The 17,680-nt window shown below is 36.7% G+C and overlaps 1 protein-coding gene across 4 annotated transcripts in view; it reads left to right on the forward strand.

The window, feature by feature from the left end:
• The window catches only part of NPAS3 (neuronal PAS domain protein 3), a 604,931-nt gene that overhangs the window by 286,141 nt on the left and 301,110 nt on the right, over positions 1–17,680 (forward strand). For all 4 annotated transcript variants that reach the window (XM_015287645.4, XM_015287646.4, XM_015287647.4 and 1 more), the window contains one exon: positions 5,839–5,921. In XM_015287645.4, the coding sequence (XP_015143131.2) occupies positions 5,839–5,921 (83 nt within the window). The remainder of the gene's footprint in view (positions 1–5,838; positions 5,922–17,680) is intronic.

Below are 17,680 nucleotides of genomic sequence, written 5' to 3' on the forward strand. Positions count from 1 at the left end.
GTTCTGGTACTTTATTGCTGTGATACTTAGTTGGTAATGGCATAGCATTAATGATTCCCTTAGCTTTCCTAAACCAAGATAAAATACTTTTCCACATATGTTAGAAATCCATCTGAAATTTATTTCTTCTTCCCATCTGTGAGGGTGGATGTTACAAGGGACCTAAATTTTGATTCCTGTGATGGCTTACTATGAGGTAGACTGGTGACATCATTTACTTTCTTTTGAATACTTTTTCCAACTCAGAGGACACAACCTCTGCTTACATAATGATGATTGCCTGTCACTGATCTCAGTCTTTATCAGGATCTAAATATGTGTCATCTATACCTTATGCCTCAAACATACGTGTCAGACATGGGAATTGATGCTTGATAGAAATTTCTTTCAAAGCTTAAAATCAGTCATAAATAGGAATGCAAAGAACAATCAATGGAAAAGATATCCATAACAGTGTATTAAGTAAAAGAATTAAAAGCAATGAACTGTTACATACGCTGAAATCCACAGAAACTAGTAGCCTTTCCTCATAAGCGTAGTGTTGGTTGCATATTCTCCTTCCCTCACAGTGCGTCTTCTATTGTTCAGTGTTGCCCTATGTCATCGTCCCTTTCTCTTTTAAAACACTGTTTGTAAGTATTTCCAACTTATTTGTTATGTCTTGCTTGAAAGTCCCAAGGTTTTAGGTGGCATCTTACCCCTTTCTGTGGAACTAGCCTGATTATCACGTTCACATGCCCTGTTCTTTCATGAGCAATTTGTTGTTTCTTGAAACAGCAAAAGATTGATCTTAATCTAGAATCTACTTTACAACAAGGCAAATGTATTGAAAAGTGTATTGAAATTTCTTTACTTTAGAAAAAAATTGAATTCTGTAAAAGAACACACAATTATATCCACAATCATACTATGCATTGCTTTGCACCTACAGTTATCTAAATTGGTTCAGACAACTCTTTATCAGTGAGATCAATGATGGAATGGAGTGCACCTTCAGCAAGTTTGCTGATGACACCAAGCTGAGTGGCGTGGTTGACACAATGGAAGGAAGGGATGCCATTCAGAGGGACCTCAACAGACTTGAAAGGTGGGCCCGGGTGAATCTAATGAGGTTCAACATAGTAAAGTGCAAGGTTTTGCAATTGGGCTGAAGGAATTCCAGGCATATATACAGGCTGGGAGGAGCAATCCTTCAGAGTAGCCCTGCAGAAAAGAACCTGGGAGTCCTGGTGGATGAAAAATCTAACATGAGCCAGCAGTGTGCTCTTGCAGCTTGGAAAGCAAATAGTATCCTGGGCTTCATCAGAAGAGGGGTGGCCAGCAGAGACAAGGAGCTAATTGTCCCTCTCTACTCTGCCCTCCTGAGGCCCCATCTGGAGTACTGCATCCAGGTCTGGGGCCTCCAATACAGGAAAGACAGGGAATGTTGGAGAGGGTCCAGAAGAAGGCCACGAAGATGATCAGAGGTGGCCATGCCTGCGGCAGAGGGGTTGGAGCTTGATGATCCTTAAGGTCCCTTCAAACCCAGGTCATTTTATGATTCCATGATTCACTAGGAGAAGGTCATAGTGGACACCAGTCTTTGTTCATTCTGTGCACCAGTGGCTTAGAAGTAAGTTTAAGAGGAAATCCTCTCACATTGGGATACATAGAAATCTTTGTTAGGCAGTCCATGTTCTTCTTTTCCATAGCTTCCCGCTCTTCCTAGCACAATTGCAAATGCTCTTGAGATTGCATTAAGCATGCTTAGACTGCTCTGAAGACACACTGAAAGGGATGTGGTTTTCGCTTCACCTCATACATAACCAGATTAATCATTGAGGGAGGAAATTTAAAGAGGAATTAGCAGTTTGAATTTTTTTTCTTATTAATAGCTTGTCAAAGAATAATTATTTGTCAGCAGCAGGCATGCTAGTTGTGTCAATCTCAACACTAAAAGTTTTGTTCCAATGCCATGGAAAAGAAGATTTCAACATATGTTCCTCTGCTCCAGCACAACAAATTGCATTTTGACAACCTTATTTCTATTTGTGTGTCATTATTAGTAGTCAATACGTGACCGCAATACTGTTTCAGCCAACTTTTTGTTTAACCACAACAATTGTACATTCAAGCTATTGTCACTTAAATATGATGGAATACAGGTAGTAGAAAATATGACCACGTGAAAAAGCCTATTTTGTTAATATTACTAAAAGAAAAGAAACTTGGAAGGAGAATTGCCTGTCCAGGTCCTTCTGGATGACATCCCTTCCTTCTGTCATTTCAACTGCACCAGTCAGCTTGATGTTATCAGCAAGCTCGCTAAGGGTACACTTGATCCTACTGCCTATGTCGTTGATAAAGATGTTGAACAGCAGCAGTCCCAAGTTAGATCCCTGGGAGACACCACTTATGACTGGTTTCTACTTGGACACAGATCCATTGACCACAACCTTCTGGCTGTGACCATTCAGCCAACTCTTTGTCCACTGAATAGCCCAGCCTTCAAATCTGTATTTCTCCAATTTAGAGATAAGAATGTGATGCAAGAACATGTCAAAGGCCTTGCATAGGTCCAGGTAGACACCATCAGTTGCTCCTCCTTTGTCCACTAGTGCCATCACTTCATCATAGAAGGCCATAGATGTTCTGATGTAATTCCTGAATCCATTACTTTCCAAGTTTTCTGTGAGCAGATAAGCTGTGACTGCTGATGGTTCCATCCAGAGGGTGAGAGATTTACAGATGACTGGCTGTGGCTTATATGATGGAAGCCAGTTTAGTATTTGTAGTTTGTTTTGAAATTTTATAGGAAAATAAAATTGTGTCCTGTTTTTTAATCCAACCATTTCAGTCCATGTCTTCCTTTTATCTGTTGTTGTGCCAGCTATCTATTCAGTACAAATAAGAGGCTTTGTGCTGTGATTGGTCTATGAGATTGCCATATTTTTGAAACCTATTAATGCAGTATGCACTTGTATACTCGAAGTGATATTCTTTCAGAAATAGATGTATATCGAGAAATCTTTGAAGCTTAAATAAATAAGTAAAAAAAATGAGGCAGTGAAGTCAAACAATGAAAGAAAATAAGTTTTTTTTCCTTATTCTAGATATATCTCAGTAATCTTGTCCCAGTCCTCAAAATGTTAAGGATGATAGGAAAATGAATGAAATACATAAAGTGCATATTTAACATCTATTTGGTTTCCAAAAAAAAGAATTGCAGTATGGCTACCAGAAGCATAATGGTTTTCTGCTTAATGTATTTATGCTGGCTGTAAAATTAGGAACTGCCATTACAACCCCACAAAGCCTGAGTAAGTGCAAGACATGTAAATCAAGAAGTTCTACTGCTATAAAAATGTCAGTGATCTGAATGGCTTGAAAGTACTGATAGATATTTGTGTACATGTATACCAGCTACTAGGATATAGACATCAATAGAGGATTTAACTGACAAATTTTAAAGCTAAGATCCAGCCCTCTTGTGCTTTCTAGTTAACTCACTGACCTTGAAGTGGTTTTATTTGTGCTGTAGAACTCAGAGCATCCCAAGTACAAGGAGCAGACAACTTACTTGCAAGCATAATTCAAAGTTAAGATACTGTTTTAATGTGTTATACAGTCCTCATGCATTTTATTCAACTTATTATACTCTCGTGCAAAAAAAAAAAATGCAATTAACATCATAGAACTGGAAGCAATATTCTGTACGTAATGGATACAGTTTAAAATGGCAGTGGATTGTAAAGGAGTGATATAGTGCAGGAAACAGAAAATGAATTGGAAGACAAATTGCAAGGGGAGATGTGTTCAGAAAATGTGGGGAAACCATAACACAGTCTAGATGGAAGAATGAAACAACCTAAAGGACTTGAGCAGAGTTAGCTATTCCTTCAGAGGTTGTTTTTGCTTATTGTAATGCTCCTATGAAGACTACTATGAAGCAGTGCCTAACAGTCTTGAACTGAGAATTTCTTTTTTGTTATTGGCTGATTATAAATGAAATTACATTAAAAAAAAAAAAAAAGAGTCCACAGAGCTAGTTCATAACAATGGGGACACAGATAATCTTTACAGTGCCATATATTTTGTTTAGTCCCATAACTAAACCTAAGTCTGTGTCTGCAAAAAGAAATTTTTTTAAAAGCCTTAGATGCTAGAAAATTTGATGTGCTCTGATTTTTTTCCATGAAACAGTCATTACAGTAAATAGCAGGCACCACTATAGCTATGGAAAAGATGAGGCAGTGTGAAAAGAAGCAAAATTATTTAGGATCAGAAGATTGATAAAGAAAAACGTAGAAGTGAATAAGTGAATACTTAAAGCTACAAAAGGAATAATATTATGCTGATGCATCTGGTCAGTCACTGTACTGACTGAAGTTAAAAAATCACTGCAACATATAAGTGTATTACCAACTTCAATTGCACTGTAAAGCGGAAGTTTTGAAGAAAGCTTATTTTCATATGTTGCTACCATGAGTACCCTTGAATATGTTCTGAGAAAAGGACTTAAAAAAAAATACTGGGTCTACAGCAGTCACCATTTGTAATTATGAACTATTGCCTGCATCTGTTTGCGATGAAGCCACCTGTTTGCTCAGTATAAATAGCTTAGAATTTCCTGCAAGGAAATTACATGAAGCATCAATAAGGAAAGATATTACATTTTTAGGTGAATATGACTATCATTACGTGGCATATAACTTACTGATAACGTTTGGCAGACAGTATCATAGAGAACTGAAAAACGTTACTCTGTATTTTGTTTTCAGGAGTGCTAGATTAGCCTCTTCAGTAATGGCTTTCATCCATTTTGCTTGTTTTAGTGAATTCCGTGGTATTTTCTGTCTCTAAACATGTGTTGTAAAGAGGTTGCAGGGGCTTAGACCATCAGTGTTTTTGGGTGTAAATGTTTTACACGCTTCAAAACATGACCTCTTCTGTTTGCTATGTATATGCCTGGCTTTGGCACAGAGGCAGAAAAAGAAGGGAAACTTCCTGCAGCCCTTTGTCCTCTTTTCTGGTCAAGTGACAAATACAGCCTGGACCTAAGAAGAGACCTCAGTTTGCAGTAGTAGATGCTTATTTTTGCCTCTACTCAGAATTGATTTCCGGCTTTATGCTACTGGCGTGAAGAGTTTCACAAAAGATTAGTTTTATGATTTCCTAGCTTATTGTGTAGTTATTTCTGCCTTTAAAACACAACCATCTATTACTGCCTCTTTAAGAGTAGAAGCTAATTTCAAGTACCTTTTGTAGCAATTAACCTGGATATCTGGAACACTACAGTACTTATTGTAAATGCTACCATACCTGTACTTTGGAGAATACTTGATATCTCAGATGTGATGATAGGACAGCTGTTGCCAAATGTTGACTTTTTAATGTGGTGTTTACTTCATTTCAGATAAATCTCTCTCATATCTTCTTAACTCCTGAGTAATATTTAGTAATCATCCCCACATCTCAAAACATTAGATTTACAGTTAGCATCTTTTTCAGTAGTATTTTTCACTAATTTCTGCATGCTGTCATTGCCGTGTACAAGAAACCTTTCACAGGGCATATTTGAATAAACTATTCATTTTCAGAGTTCTTGAACATTGAAATAGGTGTCTATTTCACGTCTTTTTTTTCTTCGTTTGTTTGTTTTCAAAAAGAATCCTTTTATCCTCAAAATCTGAGTCGCTGAAAACTACGTACTAGTTTTACTTACTTTGTGCAAGGTAAATTTTAAATTAACGCTGGTATTTAAAATGCAAAACATATTTAAATAATTAATGTGAAATGGTGTGATCAGGGATTAGAAATGAATGTGCAGACCTTGCAACATAACTGTTTTTTATTCAGTTATAGGTGCCCAACGCAGGAGAAGTCCCAGTGCCCTTGCCATTGAAGTATTTGAATCTCATTTGGGAAGTCATATTTTACAGGTAAAAAAAAAAAAAGAAAAAAAGAAAAGGCTTTTCCATGAAAAAGGCAAAATAGCTAGTCAATCCTATTTCTGCCAGTAATTTGAAAACTGTTGGTGTCAATATTTATATTAATGAAAAGTTTAAACATTCATATATCTTTCTTTTTAGAAAGCCCATGATTGGGACAATTTTAAGGAGAGGGAGGGCATGTATTGTGTAGATGAATGTTTTGTTTTTTTCAACTGTGCAGTAGGTGTCTGCTTGCAGAATGACTCTATGTGTTTGTGTGTGTGCATAAAACAGTATTTTGTGTTGTTGATTTCATTTTCCTTATGTGTCATGTACAAATTTAGGGTGTTTTTCCCCCACTTTGTTTTATGAGCACTGCTTTCCTCTTTGATATCACATTTGTCATGATTATATATCACAAATCTGCAGCAATCTGTAAAGAGGAAAAATGAACAGCGGCATGCCTTTTTGGTTTCCTTAGCTATGAGATAAAAACTAATGAGATATTTGTCAAAGAATTTAGTCACACTGTTCAAATAACTATATTCCAGGAGGATTATACTGAAAAAGAACAGTAACCTGACAGAGATGTTCCTCTGCATGTTTTGTTTTGTCAGGATTAGTACAACCCTTCTTACTTTGCAATAACCAAAAGTGGAGCAGAAGCAGCTAAGAATGTGAAGTGTTCTGTCAGCAAGGCAAAAACAGAGCACTGTGGAAATAAAAAAAAAAACACCCTTTACATGTAGTCTTTTCTAACTACAGCACTGAATAACTGCACTTATTTTGCAGTGTACACAGCTTCTCTATGCAAATATATTGCTTGGTGTATTATCTTTTGCGAGGTAAATTAGGATATTATTGTGAGAAGTATTCCACTTAATTTGAAATGATTGAGAGCTATCTCTCTGTATTACTTCAGCTGTGGCATACAATGTCAGATTTTTTACATCTTTTTAAAGTAACTGAATGCTGAATAGCAACAAAGATAATTTTAGGAAAACATGAAATTAACCACTGGAATGAATCATGAATGAAAAATCATGAATGAAGTTATTTACTTAGTTGTACATCCTTGGCAGAGACATAGTTCAAGTTTTTGATTCTGTAAGCAAATGCTTGTATTATAGATATGATACCAAAGGCATATGCACCAGTATCTGCAGCACTGTTTGAATATTAGACAGAAGTGCTGTTATGTTGTCTCGTAAACGTAGAAAAAACTGAATAAATGAGAGTTTCATGATATTCCAATTTATGTATCCTGGATGTATGCTTATTACAATATAAATTATAACAAGTATCTAGATGAAATCTCATTGAGACTGATTTATTTACATTTGTTAGGTACTAGGTTTGACACTATATGAATATATAATTCAGTTATAAGAAAAAAACTAAGTTGTCCACCTTGTAACCTACTGGACATCTCAGTTTTTCACTGATCGTGTATTTAAGAATATTTAGTGTTTTTATTACTTGTTTAAACATATTCCACTGTTGTTTTTATTTTTCTCTACTTATACCTAATAAATTAGGGTGTTTTTAGGATATAACTTTATGATAGTGCTAGTAAGTAATCTATGTTGCACTTTTCTCTGTAACAAATAGACTGAGAATTTTCAGTCAAACTTACCATCAACATCTTATTGAATATCTGTTGAGGTGTTGCCTTTTCAGAGAGGGTGGTGCCTTTTACCAAATTACTCCCATTAATCTCCCAATTGATAATAGAAACTTCCACTCTGACATTTAAAAGATAATAGATTGTTGGTGATGGATAAAGGACAAAATGAATTAATAATAGTCACAGGTTTATTATGGTGTGTTAAAATCTTGTCTTATGTAGCAGAGTAGTCAACACTTTGAAGGAAAAATTAGGTCTTGTGTTCAAATGCACCGATTTAAAAAGATCCGAACAAACTGCTAAGAATTGCCTTGAGGTATTAGAGGTAGAAAAATAATCGTGGGAAGACAGAAGATATAAATAACAACAACCAGACAGACTCAGCAATGGAGTGCTGTTCTAACAAGTTCTCATTTAGTCTGCTGCTTTTAGAACTGATTCGCAAAGCAGCAGTATGATATGTATTGTTTGCAAGTGAAGTAAACAGCCTTGCAGAATGATTATACCTTGTGACTACCTCTGTTTTTCGGAGCCTGCTATCTGAGGGAGTTGAAACTATAGTTTGTTTAATCCCTTTTGCTATTAATATTTTGAAGACTGGGTTAAGTGTAAGCTCAGAAATTAAGGAGCCTCTCTAATCCTCCTAATATTTTGATACTTCAAAGTTTATTGACAGACACATGAGAAGCATGCTTAAAAAGGTGGATGTAATTTATTTATGATGATTTAAAAATAGAAATGGAGGTGCATCTTGTAATATTTTACATCTGACTTCTACAAGCAAGAAGTCTCAACCGTGTCAGCAAATTCCTAGCCACAGCCAATTACTACTGTATGTCATACTGAAGACATTCCTGTAGTAGGCTTGCAGACAAGGAAACTATCCACCGTGTGCTTCCAGAGAAAAGAAACCCCAAAACATAAATACCTAAATGTTGTCGTACCAGTATCTCCAAAGTCAGGGCAGAATACATTTTAAGCGTTTTCCAAGTAAAATCACCTGAATAGTAAACAATATAAATGTATGTAATAGAGGGGGAAAAGAAAGAAAAAGAGAAGAAAAAAAAAAAAGTAATGGCATTATGTTCGTTAATTTTTGACAAATTTCTAGTTTGTCAGATTGTTTGCTTTGTTTAGCCTAGATTTACTTCTACAAAATAGTGGTGTTATAGTGAGAGTAGACTTTGGTACATCTTCAGTTCTATATTTCTGTGTATATGTCAGCATTTATTAAATAAATGCAGTAAAAAAGTATTACTACTTCTACCTGCTATTTAAAAATTCAACTGAAACTGGTCGTAAAAATTAGCATGAAGATTATTGGTTTATACAAGGCCCCTGAATTTTTTCTGTAACTTCATTGCTATTGAAGAGGTGTGGAAAAGGGTCAATAACCCCATATTCTTCACATAATCAGGAATGATCAGGAAATGTAGAACTAAATATAGAGAAAAGGGAAAGTTAGTGAATATATTTGCATATGCAAATTAGCTTAATTGATACTGCTTGCCTCTACAGGGATTTTTCATTACAAACTGGAGTGCTACATTGTTCAGCTCATATTGAGTAATTTAGTAACTAATGAGACCAGTTTGCACTAATTTGCATATGATAAATGAGCTTAATTGCAGTAAATAACTTGGAGGCATAATTACTTAATTTTCCTGTGTTGCATGGCTTTTAAGTTCACGTATGAACAACTCAAGATAATTTTGCATATTTAAATTAGTTGCTTTTAAAATTCTTGAACAAAAAAGAACACACCTTACAATTTGAACTGTAAAACAATTAAAAGTAAAATGTACAGTATTTTCAAATAAAATTCAATATTTATAAAAGATATTTCTTCATTTAAAATACCATCTTAAAGAATAAATATTTGTAACTAAACACAGTGGAATAGCTTTTAGAGTCAGAAAAGGATAGAAAGAAGGTATTAGTAATATTAATTGAACTGTGTATCTGGACTGCTGTGAGTGGTATATTTTGTATTCTTGCGTACAAGAGTGATAACTTTTGTAATTACATTCTTTGCTTCAACAGCACCTACTCTACTGTTAGAAAACTGTAACACTTTTATATAGAGTTATCTTACCATAGACAACTTAGATATTAGTTGTCTTAAATTGTGTGTACTGTCCTACCTTCTACCTGCTTCTGTAGTAAGAAATCTTTAGAACAACAAGAAGCTGACGTGTCAGACTGCAGAAAAGCCCTCTTTTTTTGTGTGTAGGTGTTCAGTGGTGAGCACTATCAATAGTAACCATTGTGATAGATTTCTACCAGAAGTTTCATTAAAAAAAAAAAAAAAATCCCACTTTTGTCTCTGCCATACATCAAAAATTATTCACCGGCTACTGGCCCATTATATCTTTTTGATAGAATTGATAGACTTGAACTTGTGAATTAGGGAAAAAAATCCAGCACTCAGCTAACGTGAGCATGAATTGTTAAGTCATACAGCCAGATCTGTTGTGCATAGTTGTTTTGCAAGGATGGCATAGAGCTATGAGCCACAAGAAAGAAACTGCATACTTCAGAGATCCAGGAGTGGAACACTGTTCATAATTCAGAAAGGATAGCTGTACTGGATGTGCTGTTGTACTAAGACAACCTAGCCAAGTCATCTGTAGAATGTACAAGTGCTATTAGGTCCTGTTTACATTGCAGCAGCCTCATTATCAGCACAGACTTGATCACGTGAGGCAGTTCTAGAATGGGAGCACCGTCTGAACTCCCTGGAAGCCACATATGGTGCAAATAGTATGGTTTGGCTTTACTCCATGCAATGGTCCCAGGCTCTACATGAATGTGAAGGGCAGTCCTGTGTTAGAGAAACCACAGGCTAATAAATCAATTGATCTATTATATTATGGCTTTTCTGTATACAAGGTAAACAAGAAAACTAACCACACGTGGCCTATGAATGTAAGAACCATGATATATTGCCAACCTTGTGAGCAAGTGAAAATTTGAAAGAAACTTCCATATCAGAATTTATTCTCTATTTTTCACATGGGACTTATAATTAGTTTTTCTGTTAGTTTTGCAGCTCTGTGACTCTCTTTGAAAGACAATGTTATTCTATCAAGCTTGACATAGACAAAAGGTAGAAAGAATTCACTATGCATCTTCACTATGATATTTAGTCATGTTTAGAAGATGCTCAGTGTAGTAGCTATAGGTAAATTGAAACATAACAAGACAATGACACTACTTATTTTCTCCTAAAGACAGTTTACCAGAGAGCATGTGAGTAAAGATTTTCATGCATTGTAAATGTGTATGTTCAGCATGCAGCATCTGTGAAATCCCTGTGAGGTTTTTCTTTTTCTTAAGGCAAAGCATAAAACGAACAGGGGAAGTTATTTACAGTTTTGCAGTAATGAGCAATTATGGATGAAGTACAAGAATTGTGCATGAAGAGAAGTGTGACCAGCAGATCAAGAGAGGTGATTCCACCACTCTATTCTGCTCTCGTGAGACTCCACCTGGGGTGTTCTGTCCAGTTCTGGAGCCCCCAGCACAGGAGGACATGGAGTGGTTGAATCAGGTCCAGAGGAGGGCTCCGAAGATGATCAGAGAGCTGGTGCTCCTCCCCTGTGAGGACAGGCTGAGAGAACTGGGGCTCTTCAGCCTGGAGAAGAGAGGCTCAGAGAGGACCTTCTAGCGGCCTTCCAGTACCTGAAGGGGGCCTACAGGAAAGCTGACGAGAGACTTTTTAGAAGGACATGTAACGTCAGGGGGAAATGGTTTTAAACTGGAAGAGGGTAGATTTAGACTAGATGTTAGGACAAAAGTCTTTACTGTGAGGGTGGTGAGACACTGGAACAGGTTGCCCAGTGAGGTTGTGAATGCCTCCTTCCTGGGGGCATTCAAGGCCAGGCTGGATGGGCCTCTGAGCAACGTGGTGTAGAGGGAGGTGTCCCTACCTATAGCAGGGGGTTGGAACTGGGTGATCTTAAAGGTCCCTTCCAACCCAAACCGTTCTGTGGCTCTATGTTAGTTGACCATGTCACGGAAAAACAGAAGATGTTTCCTACCTGGAAAGAAAGTATTAGTACTTACACCTTGTAAATTTACTGTTACAAATTAAAATTGGCCAAACAATATGAATTATAAAGTGGAGGCTGGTCACAAGCGGTGTCCCTCAGGGGTTTGTCTTGGGACTGGTGCTCTTGAAATGTCCAGAGGAGGGCCAGTAAGATCATCAGAGGGCTGGAGCTCCTATGCTATGAGGAAGGGTTGAGGGAACTGGAGAAGTGAAGGCTCTAGGGAGACCTCATTATGGCCTTCCAGTACTTGAAGGGAGCATATAAACAGGAGGAGGAACAGCCATTTACAAAGGCAGATAGTGATAGGACAAGGGGGAATGGTCTTAAACTGAGACAGGGGGGGTTTAGGTTAGATATTAGGAGGAAGTTTTTCCACACAGTGGGTGGTGACGCACTGCAACGGGTTGCCCAAGGAGGTTGTGGATGCCCCATCCCTGCAGGCATTCAAAGCCAGGCTGGATGTGGCTCTGGGCAGCCTGGTCTAGTGGTTGGTGACCCTGCACATAGCAGGGGGGTTGAAACTCAATGAACATTGTGGTCCTTTTCAACCCAGGCCATTCTATGATTCTACGAATTATCAGAGTAGAACAAGAAAATGCCACACAAATTTTTTGAGTCTTGTAAAACTTTGGAATGTTTGGTATAGGTGTACACAGTACAAGCTGACATTGTTTAGATGTAGCTCTTGTATGTAATGTAGTGAGACAGAATGAGTATGTAACAGGTCAGAATTGAAGGTCTGGAGATCACATAATCCCTCTACAAGGGAACAATTTCTATGATACCCAAGTAGTGTACTTTGTGTACTTAAATTTTCAGTCTGAACCTCAGCTTTGTCATACAGTTTGTCTTATTTTTTTTCTTGAGATGGCACTCGGAACATTTACATACAAAATCAAAAGAGGAACAATTTCTCGCAGCAAATTGCTATCCAGAAATTAAATACAATTAAAGGAGAAAAGTAAAAAATCTGCATCTCTATCTAAAACCAAAAAATTTTGGTATGCAACCATCTTTCATCTAGGAAAACTTTTATCTAGGAAAATCTTTTATCTTGGATAACTAGGATTCCTAGGTTATATGTAGGGTTCGAATCATAGGGGTTCAATTATATAGGGTTCAAATTATTCATTCAGAAACAGTGAGATCACAGTAATAAATTGGATGCTGGAATGCCTTATTATAAACTGAACGAAAATGACGTCTTTGTGGTGTAAGAAATGACTGCATATGCACAGATAGAAGTGCAACCTTATAAAAATATAATTTCTCACTGGATAGGATGAAAGAATATAATCTGGAGTATAGTTAAGATGAAAATAATTAAAAAATAGATTGAGGCAAGAGAATGTGTTACATTTAGAAAATGATTGAGAGAAACCCAATCTACTTGGAAATAGCAATTTGGCATGACATGAAATGTCCAGTTATTAACTGCTTGAACACCTCAACCAAACACAGTTCAAAAGCAGGACAGCAGTGTAAATGTTGATATGTTGTGAAAAGAGCCACAGGGCTTGAGTAAGAAATGATTAGTATGTCAACTTGGCAGTGAGCCTTTCCAGGGAGATTTCAGCATCTCCAGAAGCAGTTTCCTGTTACTGGTTTAAGGATTTCATCTATTTCATCTTTCTGCAGAAAAATACATAATCATGATCTACATAGGAATCTGCTCAAGGTTGTTCACCAGTCAATTTAAGCACCTTGTACATTGACGATCTTCTCAGAAGATCATCTTCTTGTAATACAATTGTAAATTTATTTAGAGAAGATATTTATTTATTTTGAACTTTAGAAATCTAATTGTGCATTTTTTTCAAGTTTAAATGATTCAGAGTAATAATAGGTATTTAAGCCAAACAGAGGTGGAAGAATGCTTTGATAGAAATGTTAGTGCTGTATACCTCTTTTCACTGTTGGATGCTACTTTTGCGCTGTAAACGTGTAAATGTCACTGAATGCTATGATATGGTTCTAGTTCTACAGCAGCTTAAGTTATAAAGAAGGTTAGCTGGATACATTTCATGTTTCTAGAAGGAGCTAGGAACAAAGGCTAGATTTGACTCCGAAAAGGTTAAAGGTTGCACAGACGGCATTGTTAAAAGGGATGTCTGTCCATTAGATGGAGTGTATAGCAAGAGGATTTCCCAGCTTCAGGAAACCTGAAATGTGCTGAATTGCATACTCCAGTTTGTCCCAGTCACAGCAAGTATCTCAGGCTGAATCCATAAGGACAGCATTTTCAGTCTGGAGTTATGTCAAAATATACAGCATCCTACCAGTGGCTGCCCAAGGAGTTAGGTGTTAAAAGGAGACTGGGGGAGGGATGGGAAATATCAAATTGTTTTATAACTGGAGCTTGAAGCTGTTCACTTAAACCTGCATTTTATATAGCAACTATATATAAGAGCGTGCAGTTTCATTTAATAAAGAAATATTTGATCTGAGCAGAACACAGCATACCATTGTGTACCATTTAATTCCTGAGAAAGTATTTGAAGAAAATGACATATCTCAGCACTGTTTGTTGACCATTTTGTTGTCACCTGCTGAGCGTTGTCATTTCCATAGCCAGTGGGCTGTATTGAATCAGACAGAGGGAAGAGGTCATTAACAGAAATGGAGGACTATCTGCAGCCTGTTGATGCCGAAGGAGGAATTTTTCTCCAGATGTAACAGATGTATCAGCAAAACTCTATTTAATAGAGTCTACATTCGGCTATGATTTGGGGTTTAGCCATGTTTTGAACTAAAGTAGGGTGGCTTGAAAAGTCTAGACAGTATAAAGTAATTTGTGGATTTACCAGAAAGAATTATACCTTCTGTGGCTATTGGAAGGACATGGATAAGAACAACAGGGTCCTGGTTTCAGAATGCCTTGATTCTTTTCTTCTTTTCTTTTACCCCCCACCCCCCCAGTCACAACATTCATTGAGAAAGGAAAAGGGTGTTGATTTAATATAAATAAATAAAATAGAGGAAAACAAAATTTCAGGTCAATGCTGTGCAAGTTAACAGCGATATTTTTCTTCACTGTCTTGAAACATATTTTCAAAGATTCCCCATTTCAGATCTAATGAAAATAAAACGTACTAGAAATAGGCTTCAAGCATCCTTTGTACTCCTATGCAATAGAGGTGAAGGGCAGTATGCAGACTGTTTTTCCACAGGATCTGACAAAGGGTAATATTGGAATTTGTGTACAAAGAATCCTTAAATGGAGCATGGCTGGTTGAGATTCATGTGAATGCTATTGTTTCAGACTGCTTTTAACACAGAGTCATTTCATTATATCAGCTGTATGCTGATTGTATTTTCATGCTGTTATTTGAAATTATGAGGGCTAAGTAAATACAAAAAATAAATATTGAAATGGAAGTTTGGTGATCAGTGTATCATATTACTATAGAATCTGTAGCCCGGGAGGCAGTAGATTTCACTTGGAAAGTGCAAGCATCTTTACCCAGACTTTAAAACACATAAGAGAATACAAAAACAGTTTAAATAAATGAATCAAGTTTGTGGAGAGTACACTCTGTTGTTGAGTATATTATCTTAAATGTTGCTTAAAAGCAGCTGTTTCTATTAATTGTTGCCAAAATGTCACTGTATTAGAATTTCTGTCTGTACAGAAAATAAAAAGGAGCGTAGAAACAAATGGTAAAATTTCCAGAAGTAAGGTAATTGTGTGTAATTACATCGTATCACATTTTCTTTAGGGGACATTTTATAAGGTCACATAAGATCCAAATCAATGCTGAATTGTGTTTATTAATTATGTGCAGCACTTAGCCAATGAATTGTTTTTTCTCTTTCACATTTTCTCCATTATACGGAGAACACTATTTAGGTGTACTGTTTGACTTAAATGTAAGACTATACCACTTTGATAATGTCTGATTGAATTCAGGTTTGATTGAATAGATTGTAAATTCTTGCCTGCATATTCTAGGTAGTGATTTATAGTGTGTATCATTGGCTTGCTTTGTGCTTATTATTTATTCTTCTGTTCTTCCCTTTAATTGTATCTTCTGCTGAACATAAAGATTTTAATCTTCATGACTCCATTCATAGTTTTTTCTAGCAAAGATGTAGTGGACTATTTGCCTTTAATGCACACTTTAAGGAGAAGAAAAAATCTGTGGTGGGTGTGGGTCTATGTTCAGAAGTCATCCTTACATTTCCAGTGTGGCCAAAGATAGAGAACAGGAATTGCTTCTCCCAGGCAATCAAAATTTTACACTAAAAACTGTTGTAGTTTAGAATGTTGAGGTTTATTTATGTGAAGTATACTGTCAGCAGACAGTTCTAGAAATAACATGCAAGTCCTCTGTTAAATCTCAGAACAACAAAAAAGGTTGTAAATAAATAGTATTGTTGATAAGATGTCCTGCTCTGCTTGACATCTGTATTTTTTTCTTTTTGAATTTTTCATTTTTTGTGTTTACCTTTACATGTCTGATACAGTTCTGATCAAGTTTTGTCATCTTTTACAAATTATGTAGTCAAGTAAAATCAAAGATAGAATATTTTACTTCTTTTGATGAAAAAGGGCTAGATATCATATTAAACTTAATAGTTATTAAAGTGTATTATAGAAGGTAAAAAAAAAATATCAATTTTCAAGTGTAAAATGTTGTAATTCCCTATCATAACAAACCAAACCTGAAATACTTGTTTGTTTATTGTAAACCCGAGCTTTTTGACCTAAAGCTGAGTCATGCTTCCATGTTCCTCTGTGTCCAATTTCTTGCAAGTAGTCATTTTTGTGTTGCACTTGGCAGCACATAAAGATATTTTCATCTGAATGCTTAATTGTAGTCTCCTAAAGCTAAGCCTGTGAAAGATCAAACCTGTCTGTTAGCAGGAGAGCAGCAGGAATGGTACCTTCTTGTAGAAAGTCCTGCTCCTGTCACTGCGCAGGCACTGAGAGTGGTACAGGGTTTGTTATTTGTGGCTGCTCGGGTTCCTGTGCGTTTGGGTGTTAGGACTCAGTAGGCCACCTTAGGTTGCCACTCGCTGGAGTGGGCAGGGGTTACTTTGTGCCTAGTCCTTGCATATTGAGGCTACTGACTTTGTACTGCTCCCCACACTTCTAGTGATTGCCAAAAGCTAATTAGCACCATTTGGCATTCGTTCTGCAGAAGTTTCCCAGCTCCCAAACAGATTATTCCTGATGAGGGTATGAATTATCTACATGTAGGAGGCTTGGCAGAAAGTGACTATAGCTGCTATTGCTGAATTTAGGAGCTTGTACACCCTTAAGCCTTGCGCTCAAATGATATTCTCCAGCTTCCCGCTTGGAGAGGATTTGGAGACTTAGTATGTAAAAGGAAAGTTATCTTTCCCCAGTCTTACCCGAGAAAATGGAAAATTTCCTGATATATGAGTATTATCAAGCTTTGTTTTCTTCTCAAGTATTCAGATACTGTTGCATTCTAAAGTCAAAGAAAAAAAAAAACAAGAGTACAGTTGTAGTTTTTTCAAAGCAAACAACAATAGAAAAAGCAGAGCACAGCATTTCACTTAAAGAGGATTTTATTTTCTCTAGTGTCAAGAATGTGCCTGTCAAGGGTGTCACATGCAAATTTCTAAGTAGGTGTCAATGATCTCTTGGCAAGTTTTTACACAGACTTCAGTAGCATATAGAACATTTTAGTGCAGTTTTTCCTTTTTATAAAAATGTCTTTGTGATGTCATCCAGATCTTCCACTTGCAATTCCTGGCTGTGTTATCTAGCAGTAAAAAATTGTTTGGGATTAAAAAGTAATGGATGATAGCAGCAGAGCTCCCCAGCCGCAAGACAGGGGATGAACATTTACACATTTTTCAGATTTGCTGCACCTGCAAAATTTTGTCAACTGTGCCTAAATCACGAGGAACAGTAGAAATACTGGAATAAGACGTGTAGTGGCTTGTAGGGATGAATATTATGCTCAGATAGTACTCCTTAATAGAGAGGAACCAGTCAGTAATCCAAGAAGCATGACTCCAGAGCAGCAGCAGGCTGACCCACAGCAGACCGACAAGCAGGTTTATCAGCAAAGGCAGCAGCAGAGCCAGTGAAGGAAAGCTGACATCCAGAT

This window comes from Gallus gallus, chromosome 5 (assembly GCF_016699485.2).
Source record: "Gallus gallus isolate bGalGal1 chromosome 5, bGalGal1.mat.broiler.GRCg7b, whole genome shotgun sequence".
Taxonomy (NCBI): domain Eukaryota; kingdom Metazoa; phylum Chordata; class Aves; order Galliformes; family Phasianidae; genus Gallus; species Gallus gallus.